Source organism: Cygnus olor, chromosome 15, assembly GCF_009769625.2.
Source record: "Cygnus olor isolate bCygOlo1 chromosome 15, bCygOlo1.pri.v2, whole genome shotgun sequence".
Lineage (NCBI taxonomy): Eukaryota > Metazoa > Chordata > Aves > Anseriformes > Anatidae > Cygnus > Cygnus olor.
Genome location: NC_049183.1, coordinates 13,783,479 through 13,810,982, shown reverse-complemented (window position 1 = coordinate 13,810,982; position 27,504 = coordinate 13,783,479). Strand labels below are relative to the sequence as shown.

Genomic DNA, 27,504 nt, shown 5'->3' with positions numbered 1-27,504 from the left:
ACGGGAGGCATAAACAGGTGAAGTTTACGGCTAGTTTCATTAGCTAAAATGATAAAAATCTGTCTCTGCTTTACCCCTCCTGTCTCCTTCCCTGTGCTTTGCTCACCCACAGCCCAGGCTCAGTGTGAGGTTTTGCTTTCCAGGGCTTCATTTAGCATCTTGCTTTCTGCTCAAGCAGCCAGTGCCCGAGCTGACCATCACATCGGTCTGTGTGGAGCCTGTCCAGACTGTTAGCGTCACGGGCTGCTCTCACCAAATCCTTTTTGGATGCTATGAACAGCTTTCCCTCGGTCTCCAAGCTCTTGGGGTGTCTGAAATCCATCATTCAGGCACCTGCAGAGCCTCCCCTGCTTTACTCCCATACCAACACCAGGGTTCATCTGCTCTGTATTCAGGCTGGGTGTACTTACTCATGCAAGACATTTCATCAGCACGGATGGGGGTTGCTGAATATCAATGACGAGAGCAGGACCTGATAGTTTTGGTCCATCTCTTGCCAATGAAGATGTTTTCTGAGAGTTCCTACATATTCCTATACAGTACCAAAAGGGACTGCAGTCAGCTACATACACATCTCTCAAGACCAGTAATGAGTGCTAGGGTGAGGCTGTTGTTGGGATCAGGCATCCCACAAGACCATTTTGTTGGAAGCTGTTTAGGGCTCCCCAGCTACTGCCACCCTGCTCTCTGTCCCCAGCAGCACGGGTCAGTTTTGGAGGCAGAAGAAATGAGGCCAGACCTGGGCTTTCTCTCATCCATCTCAGAAAGCTCCCTCTTTGGTTGGCATCAGGGAGGAGCCGGTCCTCATCGTAGTTGTGGCAGTTATTTTAATAAAAAATGTGGCAGCTGGAAGTGTAAGAGGGATGGGAACCAGGGACCTTAAGAAAGGATAATTGCAGACTTGGAAGCAGTGCTAGCGTTAACAAAGGGACGTTAAATCCAATTCTCAGCTTCTATTTTAGGATCCTTTTAACTTTCCAAATCAAAAAAGGACAAGGGGAGGAATAAAAAAATCTCCATCGCGCTGTGATTTCTTAAGCTTGTTCGGAGCCCAAAGGTGAATTTTTGTGCGTGTGAGGAGTTTGAAGAAAATCCATTCAGCTGTTTCAGAGGTTTCAGAGCATGAAAGCAACATCTGGTTTAAAAATCAAAAATAAAAGAAATTCCCTTTGCTCATCAGAGTCAAAATGGGTTTTGGTTTCACGCCTCTGATTTGGTGTATCTGGAGCTGCCCTCTGGTGAAAGCTGGACATTTCTGTATCGATTTGGAGGGGATGAAAATGTTTTGCAAACAAAAAGAGAGGACGAGGGGCAGGCAGAGAGGAGGGCAGATGGGCTTACACCCCGAGCATGCTGCTCACGTCCTGTCCAACACGGCACTGGTCACGGCGGCAGAGGTGCCCTCCTGCTCCCTACATCCCCACTTTAATTAATTGCACAAAGGATCTGGGGGCATTCTGGTCTGCTTTGTGCCATTTGCTGTGCTCAGCGCCGCGCTATAGATGGCAGTGCAGGATGGAGCTTGCACACCCACTCGCTGTGATCACCGCCCCGCGATGCAACCATGCCTGCAGCTTGTCCCAGGGCAGGGAATGGGGCTTTTTGCAGATCTATCTGAAATCTGCCGGGTTTTTACCTAGTTATTTAATGACAGCACAACTATCACCCCCAGAATTTACCACAACTCTGTTGTCTCATCACAGACAAAAGCGAAGAGGAAGCTCTGCAAAGCAACTGCTGCTTCTAAGAGAGCACGAGGTGCTCAAAATCCGCTAGCAAATTTGGCCACGATGTTGCAACATGGGAATAGTTTGCATTTCAAAGGGACAGAGCAGCTGATTTTTCTCTATGTTTTTCGGTCCAAGATCACATCTATGAAAATGCCCTGCTTGTACTGGAGTTTGCTGCTGTAGATGAAAGCACGCACCTTGTCAGCATGCTGTTGGTATTTATAAGGACACCAAAATTTCCACAGATACAACCATCCGCAGCAACTCTTGCCCATTTTGTTCTCTCTTTGTACAGCTTCCTGGAATTCTGGGACTAGGAGGAAGAAAAGAAGCAAAATTCAGCTCAGTTCTGCAATAGAAAATGCAATGCTGGCAGGAATAGTGATGCTACCGAAGAGATCATGACAGGAGTGCAGAATATCATAAACAATTACAGCAAGATGCTTTTGAAAAATCCCTCCAGGTACCCAGATGCATCTGTTGATGCTTAAACACCTTTAGACATCTGGCCACTGGCCCACTGCTCAAGATGTTAAAGAAAAAGGCAGAGAACAGCAACAGGCTCAAGAAAAGCAAATCCCTTTTGCCACCAGCAAAAGGAAAAACCCCAACTTTTTACATGAACAGGGTGAAGAAAACTGAAAAAAAATAAAATGCCGTGACAGTTTGTTCCTATGTTCATGGCAGCTGAGAATTGTCTTTCCCTTTGTTCGGAAGATGGAGCGGGACTGGCACTAAGTACCGGTAGGCTTTTTTTTGTTTTACCTTCGTGCCCAAGGAAGAGCTGCCTTCTGCCTGCACTGGCCCAGGCTGGTGGGACGCGCCAGCACAGCCTGCTCTGACAAGGAGAGCTGCAGCACTTCTCTCTTACAGGATTTTAATGTCATCTTACACATCAAGAGGATTCAAATGACAAGAATGAATGGCAGTAGCCAACCTCATGGCTTGATATTCTGATGAAATGATGCCCTGGCACATCCATCATGCTGTTTTGCTGTCAAGAGAGCTCCCATCTCTGCAAGATGAGTGTGTTTTTCTTTTACAGTGTTGGTTCTTTCTTTTTTTTTAAAAAAAAAAGGAGCAGAAAAAAAAGAGGCAAGCATCTGTCCTCAAGCCTAATTACTTCATAAATGTAACTTTGATACCAGGCACAGCCAGATACGTAGGATTCAGCTCTGAACAGAAGACACGACTGCACCCAGCTCCATCTAAAGGTGCACAAGGGTGCAGCCCGCAGCACGTGTAAGTGTGGGGCTCAGCCTCTGCAAAATGCAGCAGCTTAGGCGAGCTGAAAGACTGGAGGAAGATTCATTTCTTGCCAGCAGCATACATAGGCTCCTTGTGCCAGACCCTGCCCGTTTCCCCAGCCAGCAGCTCAGCGAAGCAGAGGCGGACACAAGCGGGAGCAAAGCTCAAGGCATGAGCGTGCAGCAAAGCAGCACGGCGAGGACGTTTGCAGGGGCTGCAGGGCTGCAGATGCTGTGCTAGTTGCCCAGGCAACGCACACCCTTGCAAGGTGCCCCTTTGTCTTTCCCGATTTTTAAGTAATGTGCCTCACTCTAAAATGCAGATTTTTCCAAGCTGTAAATAAGACTTGTCTCCTAATGCTCTTCCCCTCATCCTTTCCATGCTTGCTACCAGCAGCACTGCTGGTGGCTAAATAAGACGTGAAATTAAGAGCAGCTCCATGAGTGAGGCTTGCTCAGGGTGGGAGAGGAGGTCTCCAGCAATCTCCCACAGATCTCCCATAACCAGGGCTCATCCCCTCTCCGCTGCCTTAAAATCTCAGGGTTAATGCCTCGCAGGAAGGGGGGCACAGTCAGCACTTTACAGCGTGTCCCAGTTTTCCAGGATGCAACCCTGTGGCTCACGCTCATTACGAGACACTGATCCCATTGTTATGGAACAAAATCACCAAGTGCTGAACGGAGCGTGATAAAAACCAGCAGAGGAGTAAAACTTGAAATGAGCTGGAAATAATGTCTGCTGCGTCCACGAGGCCCGGATTTGCTAATTCAACATTTGTGAGGTCGGTACGCTGGGGCGAGGAAAGGAAGGCACTGCGCGTGGGAACGAGGTCTGTGTGAAATTATCCTTCCTAATGAAGGGTCAAGCAGGAAACAACCAGGACCAGTGTGTCTGTGCATCCCCAGCTAGAGAAGGGGACTGAAATGCAGGGAGAGGAGGTGGCAGAGGAGGGAGTGAGAGCATGGAGCAGCAGGTTTGCACGTGAAGAGACGGGGAAGGAGGAATGTGGAATCAAATCATGCACTACATGCCCTGTGTAAGGCCCTGAGATATCCCCTGCACCCCAGCCAGGTGCCTGCCAGTGTCCTCACGAGGCCAGAAGCCCTCGCTGGCAGGGTGACATCCCCGTGCACGGCAAGGAGTGGGGAGCAGCGAGCTCGTTCCCACTCCTACGTAGCGCTCGGTCGCCCTATTTTGCTGCCTTCCCTTTGATGCAAGGAGCCTGTGGGGAATAAAGCACAGTGGGAGACTGCTTACGCGGGTTCTAACCCACTAGTTTCTTTTATTGGCTGTTGCCTCAATAAAATAAAAAAAAAATAAAAAAATAAAAAAAAATTAAAAAAGAAGAAGAAAGAAAAGACAACGAAGAAGAAAATCAAGGAAAAGTAGTTCAAGGTGTGAAGAATTCATATGACAGGAAAATGCACCAAATGTTATTGGCTCTGTCCCCCTTGGCTCCAACCTTAATCGTCTCACCATGCTGTGCATTTATCCTTCTACTATTACACGTAATGACAGGGAAATTTTAGAGAGTCCTATGCAAAAAGCCAGCCTGCCCCCTCCCCCGCCAAGCAAGGCCCATGCTGGCTCGAGCCCACATCACTTGGCATCTGATTTCAGCCTAGCAGGGTGTTTCAATACCAATAAACATCTTGTTTTCACGTGAAGAGCTGTTGAAGCTACATCCTTTCCCCTCTTTTGTGAGCATCCAAGGTTCTGTGTAAAACTTTTCATCGATCACATAAACAGCAGCTTGGCTTCCCTACAGGCCCCGGCTCCACAAAGCGTTTCGACATCGGAAGGATGCGAGGCTCGACAGAAAACTCATCCCCTCGGCTTCCCAGGGCCATGCCCTTGGACAGGGTGTGATGGGGAGGAGAGCAGGGAGATGAATTTTGCCTTGTCCCAGGTGACTTTGAAGCTGTGTGTACGGAGGCACGCAGCTAGCCTGCCGCCACACCAGGAGCTGAGAGGTGATCATTAAGGATTTAATTGGTCTGAAAGCTTCCTGAAGTGCTGAAGAGAGACCTGAACCACGCAGCATGGAGTGGAAAGCCTCCCAAGCTGAAAAGGGTGAGAGAAGCGGCCTGAAACCCAGGTGAGTTCCTTCCCGTCCCTGTCCCCTCTGTCAGACCTGTGGCACTGTCACCTCTCATGCGGACGAGTGAAGGAGAACACAAAAACTCTGCAACAGCAGCCACGCACTGCTCGGGGGGAATAAGATTAATAGGAGCTACTGGGAGCCTCATCAGTCCTCGTTCAGGAGTCAGAAATCCCGATCGAAACCTGCCGTGACTCATGGCTGTATGCTGGCACCAATTCGACCTCGTTTGGATAACGAAGGGCAGATCCCGTTCCGAGCCGTGTTGTAAAACTGCCGTGACGGGGTGTTTATCACAGGGGGTGAAAAGGGCATGGTCAAATTTGCTGAGTCTGCTGCTTGCAGGTGGCAGTGCGTGACAGTGCCCAGCTGGCACGCTGGCATCCTCCATGCACTGATGCCGCCTTCCTCCACCCAAAGGTCTGGCCGGTGGTGGCAGCAAGGGAGCCGAACTGCGACGAATTCTCTGTGGGGTGGATGGGAGAGAGCATCCTCTGGAGGTGTCCGTTCTGCCTTTACGCTGACACTTGAGGAGAGTGATTCAAGCAGCAGCAACTGCTTGATATCCACGTGTCCTGGGAGAAGAGATGTCTAGAGCTATCTTTATTTCATCTCCGGGGACCAAAGGAGGGGCTTGCCTCTTTCTCAGGGTCCTGCCAAGTGTGCACCTACTCTTAAACAAGCTCTTGTCCATGGAGATAAAGGTACAGAAGCACCCAGGTGGAGTTTGGTGGCCAAGCCAAAATCCAACACCTCTTTCACTCAAGAATGCTCAGACAACTGCTTTTTTATGCCTCAGCTAGAGGAGGTGACAGCACTGGGTTACAGGGTTGTTGTTGTTTTGTTTTTATCATTTTCCTTCAGTAATTTTTGAGATTTTTCCATAGCTTTTCTTATAGGTAAATCCACTCATAAACATAAAGGTGAAGCCTGTTTCCATACCAATGTATTTCTCCCTCTGCTTCTAATACAGCTTTATTTGTAGGCTGGTGATAATAAGAACTCTGCTACTATTGATTTTTTTTTAAAGCATATATAACTCTGAAGCACTGTAGATATTGCGTGGACTTTGGAACAAGATAAGAAAAAAATGTAATCACATATGCAACCTTTCCAGCTCTCTAATTAATCTGGACAGCAAACTCGAGCTGTGGTTTCAGGTCCTAGAACAAACTGACTACCTCCTCTGCATGTTCTCATTTTCTACAGAAATTTATAATTACTCAGCGTAAATCTTTCAGACCCCACAGGGATCCCACTTCTGACACAATATTTTTTTAACAGATAGGAGAACTGACATGGTCCTGTCCCTTTGAGACTGACTGCCGCACAGCTAAAAAACAGAAATATTTGCTTGAATTCTTCTAAAATAATAATTTCCCTTTCTCAGGACGACCTGAAGATGGAGTGAAACAGTTAAAACAAGCCGCTAGAACGTACTGCAGGGGAAGAAGGATAGAAATCAGAAAGTAATAGGTCCAGCTTCCCAGTGACCCGATTTAGGAACAAATCTTTCCTTCTGGAAGAGTTTGTCCCCACGTGCTTATCCTGTCCCCCTGCTCTGCTGCACTCCTCACCCAGGCTTTGCGGAGATCAATGGGATTAAATGAGCACAAATGAGATGGGAGCCAGGCTCCCTCGCTGCTGGGGGAAGTCAGCGTGGAAGCTGGCCTCGATACATCTATCTAAAGCTCTGTATTGAATCTCGTCTGACAGCTCCAATAATGATAATAGATATGGCCAAAGCTGCTCCGTGTTTTCTTTGGAGGAGGCCAGGTTCCTCCTCCTCCCTCACAGACAGGCTCGCCGCTCTGCCAGCGTGCATCTCCGATGTATTTTGACTGTTTGATAAGCCAACTGTGCTCCTCACACTGCCAGAGCCCAAAGGGACAAAGAAGTACGACCTGCTACCCAGCACACTTAGCCCAAGCCTTTACTGGGCTAGCTAGCCCTTCTGCATGATCACACACCTGGGAATCCCTCTGGCTCAGAGGTTTGCTAGCACCCAGGAGCATCCCAGGCTTCACATTTAATTTAACCTGAAACCTTTCTTGTTTGGCACAACAAAACAACTGATACCACTGGGATGCCACAAATGCATTCTGCAAACTTCTTCTCCAGGCAGAGGCTGCTGCTGCAGAGCAGCCAGCTCCCAGAGCCAGAGCCAGAAACACACGGTGTGGTGTGGGCACAAGGACGGGGTGGTACAAGGATGAGGCACTACAAGGATGCGGCGCTGTCTGATCACCCAAAGCCAGGCTAAGCTACCCTGCAGCTCAGCAACAGAAAGTCAAGCCCCATCAAATCCCAACGTGAAAGACCTCAAGAGAAGCAATAAATCATGCAGGAAAGTTAAAGCAGCCAGACTTCATTATGCCGTTATACATATTCACGTGTCGAAAATCCCTTCCGACGCTTGGCCCTCGTGGCAGAGCCGCGCCAAGCCACCGGTGGAGGAGCCCCATGGCTCAGGGGTGCTCAACTTCCAATCCATCTCACAGCCCCAAATGAGCTAGGCTCTGCGGGGCTGTGCCACTAAACAAGGCGGGTCAGGCAGCGACAGAGCAGCTCAGGGATGCTGACAAAATCAGGGTAGATGAACCTGAAAGCAGAGGCCACCCCATGCATTTGGGCAGCTAAGCAAGGAGGGAATAAATCCGCTGCTCGCACCATGAGGCACGGAGGGCAGGCGGGTCGGCACCTCTGTGAGCTCTTGGCACGCTCTGTCTTCCCTGTGTTTGTGCTGGTGATGGGGTGCTTTCCGGAGCATCGTCAGGTTTTATGGCTGGTACGCATTATTAGTGCTTCACGAGTAAATAATGTCATATTTCATTGTTTATTGCTGAAAATGCACGGTAAAAGGCTAAAGCCTGAAAAGTGCAGAAAATAATTTATGTGGGAGGAATGAATTTCCCATCACGTCAAACCGCTGCTGGAATTTATCACAGTGCCCTTCAGTTTGGGTCTCTGTCCAACATTTTTAAAGGTCTGTCTTTGTCATGTATTTAGGCTCAGGGAAGCTGAAGGTTATTGGGAAGAGAGGGAATTACTGCTGGAGTAAGGGAGGGAGGAGCGTGTTCGGGGCTCCAAGGAGCCCTTCCTGCAGCATTCACAGGAAAACTGCCTGCACAGCAGCACGAGGAGCATCCTGGTGACGGGATACAATGGCAGGAGGTTCAGTAGCAGCTCTGAGAGAAGCTGAGCTTTGCAGTATTTCTGCAGTTCTTTTTGAAATGCAGAAATCAGTACAGGGGTGAACGAGGTCCCCTGGCCAACCTTGTGGCCCATGCTCAAATCTGCCCTAAGAGCCAAGCTCAGCATCTCATTCTCATTCCTCACTTAGGTACTCAGCCCTGGTAACTGGGCTGGATTGCAGGTGTAAAGGTTTCTTGGGTGCAGTAGCATTGCAGGATGAGGCCAGGAAACTTCAGAAACAGGTTTTGAAACTGCTGTCCCTACTGCTGCTTTTTCCTTGAGAATCTGACACGCTGCTGGGCACACGGGCAGGAGTGTCAACCTAAGGGAATAATTGTGCTTTAAAGCTGCTATTTTTGTCCGTGCCATTTATATAAATATACATTTATACGTGTCTTGTCAGATTAGCACCTGAACTCCCCTCCCAGGCACTGCCACCAGCTCCTTTCCAAGATACACTTCTCTGTAAATTAAAAGAACAGCCGACAAAGCCAGGGGCAGCACAAGCGTCCTTATTTCAGAGGTAAGTTCTCCACTCCTCAAAGTGCCCAGAAGATTTGGGTCTGGACACTCCACCCGTGGTGGAACCCAGCATTTCTCATCTCTGCATATGGCCAAGATGCCTCCTTCCAAACAGGTGGGGCTGGTGTTGGTAAGTCAAAACCTAGAGGGACACCTAATGGTGTAAAAGCACAGGAGGCTCAAATAAAAGCCCCCTGATTTGGAGGAACCTCATCTCCAGTTTTCTGGCACTGGTGGAAAGGTTTCAGCTGGGACCCCTCCTCTTCCATGCCTCCCATTCCATGTTTCCAAGCCTAGTGTTTTGAAATGCTGTCACACAGAGCTGTAACTGGTTAAATATTCAACAAAATAAACTGCAGGATCAAATCAGGCAGCGAGAGATGCTTTTACACACAGACCTGTGATCAGAACCTGTGACATTCCAGGGGACTCGTACATATGAGCACTCAAGCTCAGATAAGCCAGTTCCAGGGACGATCTGACCCGGATCCATGCTGCTGGGTACTTAAATCTCAGCCTAGCTATCTTAACACAAGTCCTAAAAACTTATTACAGAGTAATCCAAACCCCACCCCTTGTAGCTGAGATGACCCGAATGCCCATATTTGCCTTACATAAGATAATTCTAAGTATGGCTTCTTGAAACAATCCCATTTACATTTAACAAAAAGAGAAGATGTGACTTAGAGCTGAAATTTTAGAAACTGAAGAAATGCTATCTAGACAACAGAAGAGGAAGAGAATATATCAGGATGCACTGGCATGTGATGTGTCAATAACCTCGAGACGATCCTTTTCTAACATTACAGGTAGCTGGAATATCAGATTGATGACCTTAAGGAGTGGGGACGACAAAGCAGCACTTGTGGAAACACTTATATTTAGAAGAAAAGCATTAAAAAAAATAGTAACCTTTGTTATTGTGTACAGCCCTTTCCATGACCTCCATGTACGGCAGCACTGACATCCACCTCTTTTACACATCTTTACCGTGAGAGGCTGCCTCACCTATCCTGGTCCATCAAGGAGCAGCAAAGAAGCAAACCTGGGTAGTCAGGTGGTCAAAAGGCAAGTGACCTGTGGTCTAGAAGCACGAGAAGGAACGATTCCTGTTTCTTTTATGGCAAAGACTTCAGTCTCATGATCCTTGCTAACTAGGATAACCACAGCGGTGGTGGAGCTGAGCCTGCTGAGTTATGGCCAGCACAGGTCACCCCGTGGGAGGCTGCAGCAGTGGCAGGGGATGTGCAGGAAGCCATTACGTTATCCCTGCTCTAGGCACAATCTTATGCAGTGCTTTACATAACACAGTCCTAAGACTCTGGATGAACAATTTGTTTTGTCACCCTTTAAAAAAATCCATCACTTTGAATGAGTCATGTGCAGTGACTTCACCGGGCTCTGACATACCAACGCTTGTGCAATGACTTGCACGGACACTTCTTGTGACGCCCTTGCCAAAATTATGGCATAACAAAGCAGTGCTCATATGCAACTGCCCCATCGAGATACCCTCTCTATGCCTTCCAGGAAAGAACATGGTCTTACATCCTGTGCTGGAAATACAGCTCTTTTACTTTGTATTTGCCCAGGAACATTGTTGTTGCTTGCTTCTGGGACACAGCTTTGTCTTTCGTTACATCACAGATAAATCGTTGCACATACAGCTCGTAGAATATTTTTTTTTTTTAAAAAAAAACTCATTTTACAAGGTTCAACTGAGAGAACCTGAAATATACATTTTTATTGGATTGGTCAAAAAAATGCAGTGCTCAGAGTTAATTAGCTATTCAGATACAATATAGCTTTTATAGGCATCATTTCTTAGAATGAAAAGGTACATAATGATATATTGTAAAGATTATGGAGGAAGATTGGTATGTATCAGGGATATTACTTTAACTGAGAAACATCAGAAAAATGTCCTAGTTTCTATGTAGTTCCAAAGTTCAGTATATGGAACAAAACATCCAGGGGAATTAATTACTTTTTTGTTGAGTTTTCTTGTGAGCTTTTTAAATCCCAAGGAAATCTATGTACAGGAGGGTATCAGTCATCCATACACAGAACTACATAAAGTATCATTAGAGACCCCTCCGAATACATTGATTTTTTATCCAGAAGTAGTGTATCAATATTTTAACCACTGACAACAAGATGTAGCCTTCATTATGAAGTATTTTCCTTTGGGTAACTAAATCACTATGTATCAGGGAAAATAAATAGGTTGCCTCCCTACAGCTTCTGCCTATGCAGAAAGTGAACTCCTCACACTGCTCTGGCAGAGGAGTGTTGATAAGAAATTTAATATATTGCTCCCTCCTCCCACCAGCAGCTGTCTTATCTACTCCCACTTTACATTATCTGAGCTTTTTTTTTTTTTCACCCCAAAACCATGATGGGAGGACTCTTGAGCTTTCCAGGCCTAGACTGTGCTCATTTTCAGCCCAGTATTTATTCATGGCCGGACTATATCCATTTGTCTCTATGCCAACATCATAATGTGATGAAATCGCTCTTCTACCTGGCATTTATCTCCCACCAACCACCTTCCAGCTCAGCTATTATTTAGCCAGACTAAACAAACAGAATTTTATGAAGCACATCTCCAAGGGGGCAAGGAATGCCACTGATGGGCTGAATCCCACTAATTGGACCCCAACGAGCCAGTACGGTCAAGCACAGGGCTGCTCTGAGTTGGACACAGAAACGACTTCCTAACCCTGCAGATCTTACGGGCAGAACATGCAATGGTGTACGTCCAACATTTTTGTTCTCCCCCTCCTATTGGGGTGGCTTGTTCCTAGCACCATTATTAATGCAGCTGTTCATCCAGCTGGGTGTAGAGTCCATATGTTCAGGCTCTCACACTACTAGCTGATAATATTAGCACCTCTGACTTCTGGAGGAGTCTAGGCATAGTCCACATTAAAGGCCCAGACCTTCTGCTGGATCATTTCATCAATTTTCCTCTTAGCTTATGTTTCCACTTACAGTAAACTAAATGAATGCATTTTGCTCGGCCCAAGGAGATTTTGCTCCTAACTGTTCTCCTGTAACATCTTAAATTACTTGCCAACACCAAAGACGAACCAGTTCCACTGCTTGCCAGTTTTGGTGCTTCTTCAGTGCAGAGATCTGCCATCTCCCACACAGAGACTATCTGAGCTCTGCCACGATCAGTAGCAGTTTTCTGATCTACATCTAGAGAGTCTGAAGTACTCCATAATGAGATAACTCCCCAGCAATATTTATATCCCAAGTAGCAACGCAGAGTCCCTACTGCAACTGGTTCAGCCCTGGGAATCTAAAACAAATTCCCTAAGGTATCTCAGGAGATACTTTCATGATCTGTCATGATTGCTTGCACTGAAAAGTGAATTAAACCTAAAGATTCAGGCTCATCCAGCCTGGCCCTCCTTATTCCCGTGCAGTCCTTTTCATCATCAACACAAAATTCTACCCACTGTGGTTTTTCTTCTTTTTCTTTTTTTTTTTTGGCCAACAGTTCTTTCCTTTCTCAGCAGTTCTTTCTTCTCCACACCTGTGCCCCAGTCATAATTGCTATTCCACAGTGTTTTTCTTCCCCTACATCATTTGGTTTCACGGCCTGTGAAAGAAATACATGTTCTTCCATTTTACAACCCATCCCCCTATCATTATTATACAAGAAATCCCTACTGCTCTTCACACCTTGTTCACAACCTGGATTAGGAGTACTCCTTTCATTACACTGCAAATAACAATGTGGTGTTATTTTGCTTTCCTGAAAGCCATTAATCCATTAATCTGACCTACTTAGCAGCATTAGAAATGGAAAAGCAGCTCAGTTCTCTTTGGAATTTGCTGCAAAGTTTGCCTTTTTAAACCTCTTGCTCCCAGGGTGCAGGAGCCTACATGGCAAGGGCGAGCACTGCACAGGCACCCTGCACTGCACACCGTGCCACTATGCCACCCGGGAAGGAGGCTGGCTGTGTCACCAGGAGGCTGTTCCCACAGGTACCATTGCACCTCCATTTGGGGGAACACCTTTTCACAGCCCCCAGCAGTATGTCGCTGCCAGCAGATGCCTGGGGTGATGTGTTCACCCAAGGCCATGACGGGATGCAGTGCACTTCAAAACCTCTGGGACACCCAAAAGCTCATGGTGGTAAGGAAGAAGACACACCTAAAGGACTTGGATAGGGTGAAGGGACAGTTTGTGGGAAGAAGGAAACATCTCTGGAGGAATAAGCTCATTCTGTTCTCTTGTTCCCATAAAATTCTTCACATGGAGAAACCGCAGTGATGGCAAAACCCCATGTGTGTCATTGGCTCAAACCACTGTCAGACACGCAGCCAATGCTCAGGGCACGACGTGCCTTTTGGAGCCTTGCGTGGTTCTCCTCCTTCCCACTATTTCTGTGAGGTGGGTTTCAGCCTTGGCTGCAGATGATGCCAAGTAGCTGATGTTTCTCCTCCCTGCCAGAGATGGAGGGCAGGAGCAGACTTCCCAGGGCTGCCCTCTGAAGGTGCCCATCCACCTCCAAAACATGACCTCCTCCAAGCATTGCCCACGAGGCCGGCTGGCTCGCTGTGTCCCAGCAGCTTCGGGGGCACTGCAGGCTGGAGGCAGAGTGTCACAGGCTCAGTACAGGGCAAGTTAGGATATAAGCCAAGCTCTGAGATGGACTTAACATATGACGTGAAAAATCAGTCATTCATTGCTAGGTCATTGACTTCCCTCTGCCATGGACTAGCAACAGGATTTCTTTTTTTTTTTTTCCCCCTATCAAGTTTTTGGCTTTTTTTTTCTGTTTTTTTTTTTTTTTTTTTTTTTTTTTCCTGAAGGAACCAGGTACAGTCCACTTGGCAGTGGTCATAAGACCCCAATGCAAAATCAGAGAGACTATTTAGAGACTATTGTTATTCCTAAAAATAACCTACACAGGGCAAGGACTGACGCTTATTTTTAGTGAGAATGGAGAGCCCTACATCAACCTTATTTTTTGGCTAAACCATATTAACAGGTTTCCTAACACAGAGAGTTAGGAATATTTGGTGCCCACCAAATTCAGACTTCAAGGAAATGCCACAACAAAAACAATCACTGCTGTGACAAATGTCTGAATGGGAAAGCACCCATTTAATCACACATGCTTTCAACATCTCTGAGTCAAGAGAGGTAGGACCCAACACAGGCTTACGTAACTGTGTCACGAACTTGTCTGTTCATGCCAAGCTGGAGCTGGCATCCAGTGTTTATTACAAAACAACCCCTCTCTGAAGGTCAGACCAAGGGCCAGGCAAAGGTGAAGTGAGATACAAATAGTCTTGAGATAAGTCAGATGGTAACTCCTGGAAAGTCTCATGTCGCCACCTGGACTGAGATGCACCCATTCGTCAACCCAGCATCAATCTGAGCATCTGGTGCTCCTAATATATACAACACCAACCTGTGCATCCAGTCAACTTCCTTTAGAAGATGACAGCTCTGTCAACAGGAAGGGAATTGCTCATTTTAAAGTCCTGAATGAAGACCTAAAGATGCCATAGTACACATCTTTGCAAAGCACGTAACCTCATGCCATGGTGCTATGATCACATACATCAAACACCATCCAAATAGCAAAACTTTCTCCACTGTCATAACCTTCTCATACCACATCTGTACCTCTAGGATGCTGGTATTTTTCTGTGCCTTTCTTACGAGGCAACCATTATAAAATTAGTGTCTTCCCTTTCCTCGTGCCTTTCTTCCAACTACTGCAAAAAGATTTTTCATGAGCCCTGAGCTGCTCTTTGGAACCAATGGTGCTTTAGTCAAGATCTGCTCATAGTTGTGAAACAACAACATTTCTCTTACAAAATGCCCAGCGAGCAAAGTTGACTTGTAAAATCTTCATGGCCTATCGGGGCAAATAGGGCAATTCCTGCATTTGTTAGAAGCTGTTCCTGACCCACCCCAGAAGGAAGCAGGCAGCACTTCCTCTTCACAACACATACAGAAATAAAGATATTTTAAACAAAATCTTAAGTTCTGCCAAAGTTAATTCAGCTGCCAGAAAAGATCCTGTCATACAATATTCCAATAACCTTTTCACTTTTCTTTCCCTTAGCCTTTTGTAAACCAACTCTGACACCTGCTTTATGATTTACCTTTTCACTGTAACTTGGTTTTATTTATTTTGGTATAGGAGCCCAGGAGCATTACTCAAGAAGTTTTTACCTACTATTGCAACAGAGAAGCTGGCTGAAATTCTGAAAAAGTATATTTTAAATAATTTCAACCTTAGTTGTTTCAGCCAGATGTTTATCTATCACATTAACTATGTTTTTCAGATTAGCATACTGTGCTACCTTTGCCTTTCACTCCTCCTCTTTCGTGAGTGGAGGCCAACCCCTAAATCATGATTGGACACCAAAGAGTACACATTGTGAAACTCTCCTTTTTCCTGCAGACCCGGGACAGAGGGTCACACGCATCAAGACAGAACTCAAAGCCAACTAGACAAGAGCCAAGATGAACCTTCTTCCTTCCCTCTCTTCTGAAACCTGGGCCCTTTTGCTTATTTTTGTAGCCCTCGTGATAGCGTGAGTAAATTATTCTTTACTGGCTCTTTGCTCTTCCTTTTCTTGCTGTTGTTCATTCGCATGCAACCAGCCTGTTGAAGAGCAAACATGTAGGTGTGAAAGGCTTGGGAAATAGCAGAGGAGTCTAAATGTTGTATGGATGAGGGATCTTACTAAGGTCTGGAATAATCCCATGGACTGGTACAATGTTTTTACTAAGTGCCAAGGCAATAGTTAAATTATAATGGTGTCAAGTGTTCGTTACCACAGGTTGCATTTGTTAGCATAGGTTACTGTCTGCAGAAACAGCCTGAGGAAGGCTGTGCCTCTCTGAGCAGCCATAGGACCAGCTCTTACTCCTGACCCCTTCCATAGTCCCCAGGTAAGATGCTCCATGCACAGCCACCAGCAACAGGCATGGCATGCTGCAGAAATTCAACATCCTGTGTTTCTACAGCAACATCACCTACATGTACTACCCCCAGCCCACCCTTGCAGGGAGAGGAAAGGAAGCCCAGAGAGTCAGCTCTGGCCCCTGGCTTTCCAGGCAAATTCCGTCAGGCAGGAGTTGTACCCTGCTGCTATAGAGGCAGCCATGCCAATGAGAAATGCTTTTGTCCGCTTAGCTGCCATTCATCACTTCAGCATCGTAGGGCCAGCCAAAAAACCCTTCTGCTGGGATGTGCAGCACCTCCACTGGAAGTCCCTGCCTACAAGGCTGGACTGACAAACTTTGTGGTGTTGACAAGCCCTTAGGCAGAGACAGCATGTTGGTAGCCCTAAACCTTAATGATTAATGTGGTGCACATGGGCACAATCCATTTATCTACCCTGGGCAATGCTCCAAACGCAGTGGTTCAGTAAACTCTGAAACTTTTGGCCATGTTTTTTGAACCCTTTCCTATGATTTGGATCACTCAAAAATTCATTTGGGGCAGGCTCTTCCAAAAAGAAAAACCTTATTTTTGACCCAGACCTTCCTATTTCAATAACTGTGGTGATGTAGGACTGCTGGCTACCAGTCTCCCACTCCCTCTGCAGCCACTTGTAATTTCACTGGGGCAAAAATGACAAAGCCCAGATGCCTGTGCTCTGATATCTGAACTAAAATAGATATTTCAGTGCCATCAGCACCAGGAGGCTGCTCAAATGCCTTGTGTCTGTCTGGGGCAGTGCGGTCCCAGTTCACACATGAACAACCATCAGGCATTTCTGGTTCATTTCCATGGTAAGAAGATCTAATGATTATTCTCTGGCTTTACACTGAATGGCCCTTCACAGCCTGCTGAAAACCGTGTCATGTTTTAGCCATAAGAGCATTGGATTTTGTTCTCCTGGCCGTGTTTCAAGCAGATTAAGCCTCACCTATGTTTCTGTAGCATTGCTGGGCTTTGCAACTGGCTGAATTTGGCATTTCCTGGTACTCCTGCTCCTCAGCTGCCTGTGAACTTTACAAGTGAGAATCCACAAATGTTTTATACTTTGCACTGAAAGAACATTTGACAGAAAAGGTTAAAAATTGACCAGCTGGGCCCTGTGAAACATTTCCGCACTCACAAACACCCTGTTCCCTGGTTTCTGCCCGCTTTTTTGGACCACAGGATGAGGTCCATTTCTGTGCTCCAGCAGAACCTGTGCTGGGGACCCTGATCCTATTCAGGCCCCTCCAGGTTTGGAACAGTAAGTGTTCATGATCTCAAGGGAAACCCCTCTCTTTCCCCAGCTTTAAAGCAAGGTTTCTCCAAGACATGGGCTGAGCAGCCACCAGCTTGTGGCCCAAACACAGTCTCTGATAACAACCCTTTGCCAAACCTTTGCAGTTTTACATCCCTTCTGCAATGAACCGCTCACTTGGGAAGCTGCAGCTGCTTACCAAAACCAAATATTTTGAAGAGCTCTTTCAACACAGACAAAGAAGAGCTTCAAAGGGCTGCAGCCCAGGCCCTTGTTGAGAAACAGAAGGCCCCGAGGTAGAAGTAATAACTTTACAGCTGCCAAAAAGGGGTGCTTCAGAGGAGAGAAATCTGCAAGGCTGTCAATAAAATCTGAAGAGAACACCATCAAGACAAGACTTCCTAATGCACGACTGAGCTAACACAGACTAAGGGGAGGGAGAACAATAAATGAAATTAAAGTGCAGCTTGACAAAAGCCCTGTTTGGGACATCACTTCTGGCATGACTTTGATTTCCTTTCAATGAAAACATGTAAGCTTGGTGTTCCTTCTTCCAGCTTTCTTTTCTGCCTCTCCTTCAGTTGGCAATGAGCTCCTCTTTTGCATTTTGCTTAAGGCTTTAAGGTCCTGTTTCCACCAGAGCACCTATGCTTTTACAAGGCAACAGCTTTTACCCCGAAGCCCTCTCTCTGAATGTGCATGGCAGCAGTGAGCCTTGCCACGTTTATTTTGCGGGACAATTTTCTTTTGGGCCACTTTTTCCCACCTCCTGGCTCAGCCTCCCTCACACAGAGTCAAGGGGACATTGCTGCAGTCCCAGGGCTTCGGGAAGCTCGCAGCCCCACAGTGACACAGCGCTCAGTTGTGTTTTCTGCCCCACAGGTACGGAACCTGGCCGTTTGGTTTGTTCAAGAAACTGGGTATTCCTGGGCCAAGACCTCTGCCTTTCTTTGGGACGTGCCTGGAATATCGTAAAGTAAGTCATTGAAGCCCTCCTGGCTCCAGAAATATCTGCGTTTGCTCATACAGCTGTAGCTGAGCAGATACATGGCAATGATAGGTTATCTCCAAATGCCAAGCTCCGCTCTAACACGCAGGTTGTGCAAAGGCCAGCGCAGGATAATGGCTCAGGAGCACAGACCACAGGGTCTTTCCTGTCCTGTGTCTCCAAATGAGCACTTGCAGGTGGCTGATTTACAGCTGCCCTTTGCTGGGGGCCTGGCAAGCAGCTCATCCACAGCCTCCTTCACACAAGTGTGATACAAGCACTGTCCTGCAGTGCTTTCAGGGAGGGGAACAGCGGGGGCAGCTCTGAACATCAGCTTGAAGATATTCCTCCCAACCACCTCTCCAACATCATCCCCTCTGCTGTGTCCCGAGTTCATTTTTAAATTGCTTTCCACAGGGTTTCTTGGAGTTTGACAATGAATGCTTCCGGAAATATGGGAAAATGTGGGGGTGAGTACTTGTATAAACCAATGATCTCTTCTGAAGCTAAAACCAGAACCAATACAAAGGGGAGAAAAAAAAATCTGTAGGAAATCTCCCTCCCCCTGCAGCCCTGATGGTGCAGCATGCAATAGGGTGCAAGTGGGGGCTCACCTTAAAGCCTGTGAACTGCAGGGCTGTGCTGCTGCCACACTGTACAGAAATTGCTTTAATCTATACTATGAAAGCTATTTCAAAGCCAATAACAAGAGGTCCTCACCCATTCCTAACAAAATCAATAGCAACACCACCGTTTACAGGGGAACATGGAGCTAGGAAGTCAAGTTCTGGTTTCAAACAGCAGAGGAGGGTGAGTGAATTCCCAGTGCTGAGCAAAGCCGCAGGTCCAGATCCTGCCCTTCTGTGGTGGGAGCTTTGGCAGCTATCATCGCTCTGCTCTGGACATCTCCTATGGCTTTTGTAGCTGCTGTTATATCTTGGGCTGCAAACATACAAATTCTCTGTAATGCATCTATTGGCCCCTACAGCAACTTCAAAAATTTGAGCCTAGGAAAGATATCTTTGCATGAAAGGGGAAGACATGTAAACCTGCTTAAATCTATATCTGTTCCAGGAAAACATTCAGAACTGGCAGCTTAAATTGACAAAAACAAGGATCAAGTTTTATCTCCGAGGATATTTCAGAGCTGCCAGCCCAAGTCTCCAGATACCCAATTCATGAGGCTGGAAGGGGTCGAACAAGTTTCCTTCTAATCCTGTAATGTGTTTAAGTGCCTGAAAAAACACAGAGTCTAGGGAGAAAGAGAAGACACTTGCTTCATTTAGTATCTGCTCCTTTGAGGGTCTGAGCCCAGCTCATTTCCCAGAGAATTTGGAAGGTGCTTAGCCCCCTTTATCATTTACAAAAACAGATGGGAGATGGCCTGGGAGTCCTCTTCCATCCCTTATTTCTAAATTCTTGTACTTCAGTATTTGTATAACAGCAAGGCTGGTGATGGAGGAGCATTTGACATGTTTTGTTTCCCAGGCATCAGCCTGCAGCTCAACTATCTGGGGTTGTTCATTTGTCTCCCCTTCTCCCCCCGCCAGGATTTACGACGGCAGGCAACCCGTGTTAGCTGTCATGGACCCCAAAATCATCAAATCCGTGCTGGTTAAAGAGTGTTACTCCACCTTTACCAACCGCAGGGTAAGAGCAGCAGCACTGTGATGTACAGGAGACTCCAGAAAACAAAGTACAGGAGGAAACAAGCGTGCAGCAGGGTTTCCCATAGGGTCTGAGTGACTGCACTATGGGGATTACTGTAAGTGGCCACTGTATGTCACTGTTCCCCTGCCTTACAACAGCCTGGGGACTGCACACCCGGGCTATATGCCTGCACTTCAAATTCTGCTCATCCCTCTGTCTATATACACAAAAACAGGATGAATTTGAGCCTGTGTGAGCATGCAGGAACCTGCCGGGGTCCCACTAGTACCTGTGCCACCCTGCTGCTCCCAGCTGGGGTGCGCTGGGTGTCATGGCCAGGTGTGGGCACATGTGCCCAGGCACTGGGTGCGTTTGGTTACTTGTTCTGGATATGAAAATAGCCTCTCACATGGCTTACTGCAGGAAAAAGCATTATGTATTTGCATGTATAATGTGTATACATTCCCATTCTTGCAAGGAAGCTGCAAACTTCTGAGGTTAACACCTTGCCTTTTCCCTCCAGCACGTGGATCTAGCAGGGGTGCTGAACAATGCCGTCTCATTAGCTGAAGACGAGCAGTGGAAACGGATTCGTACAGTGCTCTCTCCAACCTTCACCAGTGGGAAGCTAAAGGAGGTAAAACACAGAGGATCGAGTACAAGCTAAATCAGAAAGTCAGTAGACTTTTCAGGTTGAGATAGTCACAGGGGTCTGATTTCTGTAGTCAGAGCCTGGCAGCTGAGCTGTCCTGTTTAGTTTATGCCTAATGTAAAAACGAAGAAAAAAACTTAACGGAAAGATCTTATTTGTAAATATTCATGAAAACCCCTGTAGTCTTTGTAAGCCTGTCTTAAAGGAATTAAATGTGCTGTACTTTAGTGACCATCTTTGTTTTGTGTTACAGATGTTTCCTATAATGAAGCACTACGGGGAAATACTGGTGAAAAATGTTCAAAAAAGAGTGGAAAAGGACAATTCTATACCGGTGAAGGAGTAAGTAGCTGCTAGGAGCAGCAGGCTAAGCAACAAGCCTTGTTAGCAAGTGCTGTGGTTTGTTCATTACTGGCAGCACAGATCACTTCCTAGGCAAACCAGACCTCTGAAACAAAGAACAGGGCTGGCTGTGAGCCTGGCTGGAAATTCATAAGGGGAAATTTAAACTGGGATGTTAGAGAAACTTCCTAGAAGCAGAGACCCACAAAGAAGCCTTCTAAAGAGAATTAGATGGGAGAAAAAAAAATGCATGAGCCCAGCCTTGTATATCCACAGAGCAACAACAACTAAATTCCACAGAAAAACCCACTTTTCCCCACATTTGCTTGGGGTCTATGAACTGCCTCCTCACCCTGCAGCAAGCTGGGGATGCCCGTAGGGCCACGGGCCTCCCAGCCCCACACAGCACCGTGGGACCCTCTTCTACCACCTGCCCCCACTGCTGGGGTGGGACTGGACAGGGAGGCAGTTACGTGACCCCAGGTCTGTTGTCCTTGTCCATGTCCTTTAAATGGGCTCTGGAACAAAAGCAACATGCTTCACAACCTGTTTCACCCCTGCTACAGCAGCTAAGATGCAGAAGGAGCAGCAGCACGCCAGCAGACACCATAGCCCCATAAGGAGAAGCAGCCTGAAGGACAGTTTGTACCATCACAGGGCTTCACGGGGTCAAACAAGGCTGTTTTCATGGCATGTTTGAAGCAGGGTGTGTAACCACCCTGAAAAGACAGGGCTAAGATGCTCGAGAGCCCCATGCTGTCCTTGCACTAACATGCTCATGCAGCCACATGCTGCTTAACATCCCCAGCAAGGCTGTCTGATTTCTAAACACGCGCAGGCACCAAACCTTTCTAAAACTCATCCCTTTCACTCTAAGTGCCTCCCAGTTGCCATACATCCAACTTCCTTTTCAACAACCAGGCAGGAGGTCTTACAAGAATTTATATTGGAATGTGACTTAGACATTAGGAAAAATATATTCACATCACGCAAGTATTTAATCACAGTACCTTTTCCATCTTTTCTCAGCATCTTTGGAAGCTACAGCATGGACGTAGTTACCAGCACTTCATTTGGTGTGAACATTGACTCCATGAACAACCCCAAAGACCCCTTTGTCAGAGAGATGAAGAAACTGGTCAAGTTTGACTTTTTTGATCCAGTCTTCATCGTGTCATGTAAATCACTTTTTGTTGAAAGCTTTATTCAGGTGTCAGAGTACTATTGATGTATGAGTTTAGCAAGCATATCAGACACTTGTGAATCCTATACATTGGCCAACCAACTGTTGCTTAGATAACCTCACTAGCCAGGATAGAAGTCCTAATGGCTCTTGTCTCGTTTTTTCCTTCACTTTTAGCTTCATACTAGAAGTCTGGGAAGGAGATGAGTAAAAGCTTCATTGACTTTTGGCATCCACAGTGCAACAAACAAGAACATCCCAGCCAATATCCAATCACAGGCTGGAAAATGATCCTTGAATTGAAAAGCAAGTTCAGGTGTGAGGCTTGAGGAGAGTGGTGCTATCTGAAATGCATTTTCTGGAAGAGTTCTGAGTGGGGATTGTAATTAGATGCAATTTCCTAGCAGTAATGATGGTGGACCTTAAATCACTTGCAACCTTAAGTCAAGGTTAGACACCTTGCTAATACACAGGGAAGGTTGTGATCTGTGTGTAGAGGAGATTCTGGTGCTATAGATTTTTATGAACCTATAAAACAAGCTCAGGATGGAGATTTCCTATGATAAAGGCAGTGGTCTGAAGGGGACTTGAAAATGTTTGTATGAGCACAGCACAGCACTGAATAGCTCAGCCTGAAAAAAAAATCAGAATTTGAAATATTTCTCTTCTAAGCTACCTTTCTGTTGTAGTGCTGCACAAAGCACAGAAGTAGCCTGTCCTTAGAAAACAGTGGTAAAAGGTGGCATATCCTTCGGTCATCTCTTAAAGCTAAGATTATACCCAGTTCGGTTATGCCCAGTTAACAGGAAGATGGGAGAGGGTTGTGTGAAGACAAGCAATCCCAAGGGAAAGAGAAAGAGGGGAAAAAAGCCAAAGCCTAGGCAAAAAAAGAAAAGAAAACAAAGGAAATAATTTGTGATTACCATGATTACTTCCTCAGTAACATCCATAGCTATCTTATATGAGGTGGAGTTTGTTTACATTATTCAATTTCATTTTCAATTTGTTTTTCAGTTGTATTTCCATTTTTTTGTCCTCTTTTGGCCAAGATGAATGTAAGCGTTTTCCCCAGTGATGCTGTAGATTTCTTCATGAGATCCATCTCCAAAATTAAGCAGGATCGTGAAAAGGATACTCAAAAGGTAAACAAGCATGAATTTGCTAGCAGTTGTGGCAGCAAATTCCCTCTTCTCAATACACACAAGTGAAATGATATCATCATTCAAGGGTGATGATATCAAAGATGAAGCCAAAGTCCAATGACTCAGTAAAACCCCAAAGTGACTAAACTGTAAAAACTTGATTTTAATGCCTTTGGAAAAGTTTGATTTGACCAGTTCTGGCAGGGAAGCATGGTGGACTTTGTACGTCCATGATCTGAAGTGGAGTACAGATAAAGGCTTGGCAGAATGGCTTTAAGCTTGGGCTTGCAAAATTTCTGATAAGTCAGCAAACTAAGCCACTCATCTTCCTTGAAGATTAGTAAGAGGATAAGGGAAAGCAGAGTAAGCTGTGCAAGAGCACCGGACAGCAGTGCTGCCTTTCAGATCTGTGCCTTCCCCTCTCACTTTTCAGACACGGAAGGTGTTTCCCAACAAAACTCTCCCTCTTAGAATTTAAATTCCTTTCCTAAAATTCACTTGAGACACTGCTCTCCCACCCAATGCTTTCACAAAAAGGACAGGTTGGTTTCTGAGATAAAAAGTAGGTGTCACATTTTACAACAAGGGAGTCAATGTGCATCGTGGTGACACTTTCAGTTTAGAAGCAGTGCTTGGGCTCTGGAAGCAGTTTGTGCAAGCCCTCCCTGCAGAACCTGTCACTAAAGAAACTCTCCTGCTTTTCTCCTCAGGGCAGGGTGGATTTCCTGCAGATGATGATTGAATCCCAGAAATCAACCAGTAATGGGAACAGTGAAGTGAATCACACACATAAAGGTAACAAGGTCCAAATACTCATCAGGGGAACAGGGGCTGTGGGAGCAAGGAGAACATAGGGAGCCATTTTGCAGAGAAAGACTCAGCAGCTCCCCACCGACCAGCTCCAGGCAGATGTTTGTTCCCTGCTGCCAGCACCAGAATTCCCAAGGTCCCTTGGCAGGGAATCAATCATTTACACCCAGACAATTTCCTGGATCCTCTAATCAAATACTCTTTCCACACAGATTGAGTAGCTATGCATTACCAGAAATACACCACAGCAAACCAACCCTAGTCCCACCCTTTGCTCCTTGTTCCTTGCTGAGGCTGTCTACACCAGTTTTGCTTATCTCCCCATGTCCTCTCTCCTCATAGCCCTGACCGACATAGAGGTCCTGTCTCAAGCATTCATCTTTATTTTTGCTGGGTATGAGCCCACCAGCAACACGCTTTGTTACCTGGCTTACGAACTGGCCTTGCACCCCGATGTGCAGCAGAAATTGGTGGATGAAATCGATACCATTTTACCCAATAAGGTAAGGGAATGCTGAACGATAGCAAACACACCTCTGACCCTGCTGTCCTCCTAGCTCAGTCCAGACAATGACTCTTTAGCTCCTAAGCATCATCCCAAGATCTTTCAAGAGCTCCAAGACACTCACTGACAACTCAGTCCTGTAGCGATTTTCTTTTGGCAGCTACAGCCTTACAGGCCAATCCCTGCACAAACCCATTTGCCATACCCTGCACCCACGTGCAAATTGATGTGAATTTATTCACATTCTCCATCACTCAAGGATAGAAAATTTAACCAACTATGCAATTTCTACCTTGTGTTTTGTTCTCCAGCAAGTCAGACACAGTTGGGGCAGAAGGGGTTGGGGGCAGTCTGGTTTCAGCAGTCATTTTAGGAAAATCCCGTCCTCACACCAACATACCTGATCACCACTCTCTTGTTATCCGAAGGCTCCTCTCACATACGAAACAGTGATGCAATTGGAATATCTTGACATGACCATGAATGAAACCCTTCGTCTCTATCCCCTCGGGGGACGGCTTGAGAGAGTCTGCAAGAAAGATGCGGAAATAAATGGGGTGACCATTCCAAAGGGAACCGTTGTTATGATCCCACCTTACATCCTGCACCGCAACCCCGAGCACTGGCCAAACGCAGAAGAGTTCAGACCAGAAAGGTACAAAATTGCAAAATATGTAATGAAAGGGAAGAAATATCCTGCTGCTTTTTCTTCACATAGTAATTAAGTATTAATCTGATTAGCTTCCTAATGGTGTTCTTCCTATTTTTCCACAAACAATACCAAAGAGAAATTACAGGCTCATGGGAATGTCATTTTAAGATGAAAATGAGCTTTGCAGCTAAAGCAGGGTTTCAAACAACATAATCTAATTAGGAGAATAATATTGATACTTTACAACAGCTTATATACAGTTTTTAGGTTTGCTGAAAAAGCACGTGTAGATAATATTTTGTAACTCCTAGTCCGTCTTTCTGTATCACCTTAATTGCCAACCCTTCCACCCCCCCCCCCCCCCCCCCCCCAAGCATTGCTTCAAAGTATATCAGAGCTGATCTTCCAAGAGTTGCCTTCTCCTTGTTTTCAGGGAAGTTACTTATCACTAGTTGGTTATTTTCATAAGCGGCCTCTACCTCTCGTTCCCAAACAAGACTGAAGGCCTAGGCTACTCCTACCAAAGGTGACTCCTGGTTTCCCTCTCACGAAAAGCAACAGAAAGGAAACAGTCATTTTGGGACAGCACATTGACTGGATTTCCACATGGTTTCTCCTAGTCTGGATGGCCAGAATTAAACTCAAACACTGGAGGGGGATCCCACCTCCTGCCCTGGACTAGGGCCCCAACACAGCACTCAATTGCTCAGACACCTTTGCATAAAAATGAGCAAGTTTCTGTAGGGCCTCAGCAAGAGATCTCTGAATAAGCAAACAGATTTTGGATTTCTTGTTGTCTTCATTTTTTTTTTTTTTCCCCCAACACATGTCGTTATCCAGGTTCAGTAAGGAAAACAAAGATGCCATAGACCCATACACGTACCTGCCCTTCGGAGCTGGTCCCAGGAACTGCATTGGGATGAGGTTTGCCCTCCTGAGCCTGAAAGTTGCCATTGTTGCCCTGTTACAACATTTCACCTTCCAAACCTGCAAAGAAACTCTGGTGAGGAACTTGCATTACATTTGAAAACTTGTACATGAGCCAGGAGCCTGGTTACCGACAGCAGATACTTTGCACTTCTGGGGACTGGGTCCCTCTCCTGAGCACAAAGGGAGGCCAGAGGTGGGTGACAGGGGACCTGGGAGAAGGGCCTGGGTTACCAGAGCTCCCTTCGCTGCTCTGAGATTGCCTGGTCCCTTAAGAGGCTGCAATGAGCAAGTGCAGGGAAAATCTTCCATGAGGAAGAACAGCAAAAAACCTAGAAGAGGCAGGTCTGTATTTCCACTGGAGCTCAGCAACTCCCAGAAATAGGTGTTTTTTCCAATGTGTATTTTCTGAAATGCAGCTCCAGGCTGGGAGGGAGTTCGACCAGATTTGTGCTCTGAAGGAAAATTAAGAGACCATCTCAAGCCCCTAAAAAATCATTCCTATGGACCAAGTTATGCCCAAATCACAGCCAAGCTTCCTTCCTTTAATCTCTCCTTATTTCATTTGTCTATCTTCAAGTGTGCTTTTTCCCCTCTCACCATTGCAGATCCCTCTCAAGCTGAGCTCACAGGGACTCCTAACACCAGAGAAGCCGATTATTCTGAAGTTAGTCCCTCGGACCAACGCCACACCCACAGAGGCGTAAAACCCAGCTGCGCCTGCAGCAGCTCTCCGGTGTCTAATGAGCACTGCGCTAACAAAGGGATCGCACATAACAGGAAATCTCACACAGACACAGAAGAGCAACTCTAGTTAATTCTGGAAGCAATTACTACATATTTACCGAATAACATAGCTGTCAAAAACGTAACATGGATCACTGGGCAGTGACAATATACAGCCCCCTTAATTTTGATTGCAGAAATCAAGAAATAAATCCAAATGAGAAGCTGATCATCCACTCACTTCTAAGGGGACTTCTCCGTCTGGAGAGAAGGAATTATTGTAGCATCCAAGAGAAACTAGGTGTGATGGAAATTCAAATTGCTAGACCTTGCTGGGCAGGGACGGGTAACTTTCTTCTTGGTGTACTGATGCTTGAAATTTTGTGTTATAATTGAGCCGATTGGTGTGAGACTATATCCTAGTTACCAATCCTCTCTTGTGCCATGTGTTAATTAAACTAAAGTGTGTACAAATGCTGTCATTAAAAATGTTTGAGAGCTGTTCTGTGTTGTGTATAGCAGCTGATCACTTCCTATTTAAAAAAAACGTATTCAGCCTAAGCCCTTGAAATTACCCATGTACATTGCTTTCCACTTAATTTAATGAATCTGATCCTTCATTTAATGCGATCAAGCCCTCCCATTTGTACAGTATTTTACAAACACTGTAACTCCCACCTCTTAGTCTGATTAAGAGGTTGCCTTGGGTTCAGCACTGGCCAGCCCTCAGCCACACCTGAGCTGCAGAGGACAGACTGCAGAGTGTGTGCTCCAGGAGCGGGGACAGGAGGACAATTGCTCCTGGACGTGGCTCGTAGCAGCTGCCTTGCCTCCTCCCAGAGCCTTGCATTGCCATCGTGGGAGGTCAGCCTGGTGTGAGCGGATTTAGGGCATCCCTGACCATA

The 27,504-nt window shown here is 46.2% G+C and overlaps 1 protein-coding gene and 1 long non-coding RNA gene across 4 annotated transcripts in view; one reads left to right on the top strand and one right to left on the bottom strand.

The window, feature by feature from the left end:
• The window catches only part of LOC121078562, a 37,841-nt gene that overhangs the window by 1,465 nt on the left and 8,872 nt on the right, over window positions 1-27,504 (bottom strand). The window contains exons 2-4 of one of the 3 annotated variants that reach the window (XR_005824640.1): window positions 25,830-25,933; window positions 24,695-24,823; window positions 1,928-2,043 (exon numbers count right to left, since the gene is read on the bottom strand). This is a non-coding gene — a long non-coding RNA (uncharacterized LOC121078562). Of the gene's footprint in view, window positions 1-1,927; window positions 2,044-8,550; window positions 8,597-19,389; window positions 20,289-24,694; window positions 24,824-25,829; window positions 25,934-27,504 lie in introns of those variants that run through there. The other 2 variants (XR_005824641.1, XR_005824639.1) reach the window with 2 other exon arrangements.
• On the top strand, window positions 15,299-27,065 carry LOC121078561 (cytochrome P450 3A9-like). The gene is made up of 13 exons (XM_040574858.1): window positions 15,299-15,369; window positions 17,905-17,998; window positions 18,428-18,480; window positions 19,561-19,660; window positions 20,184-20,297; window positions 20,566-20,654; window positions 21,684-21,832; window positions 22,852-22,979; window positions 23,690-23,774; window positions 24,132-24,292; window positions 24,723-24,949; window positions 25,787-25,949; window positions 26,482-27,065. Exons 1-13 carry the CDS (start codon window positions 15,299-15,301, stop codon window positions 26,578-26,580), a joined length of 1,533 nt encoding a protein of 510 aa, XP_040430792.1. The 3' UTR covers window positions 26,581-27,065.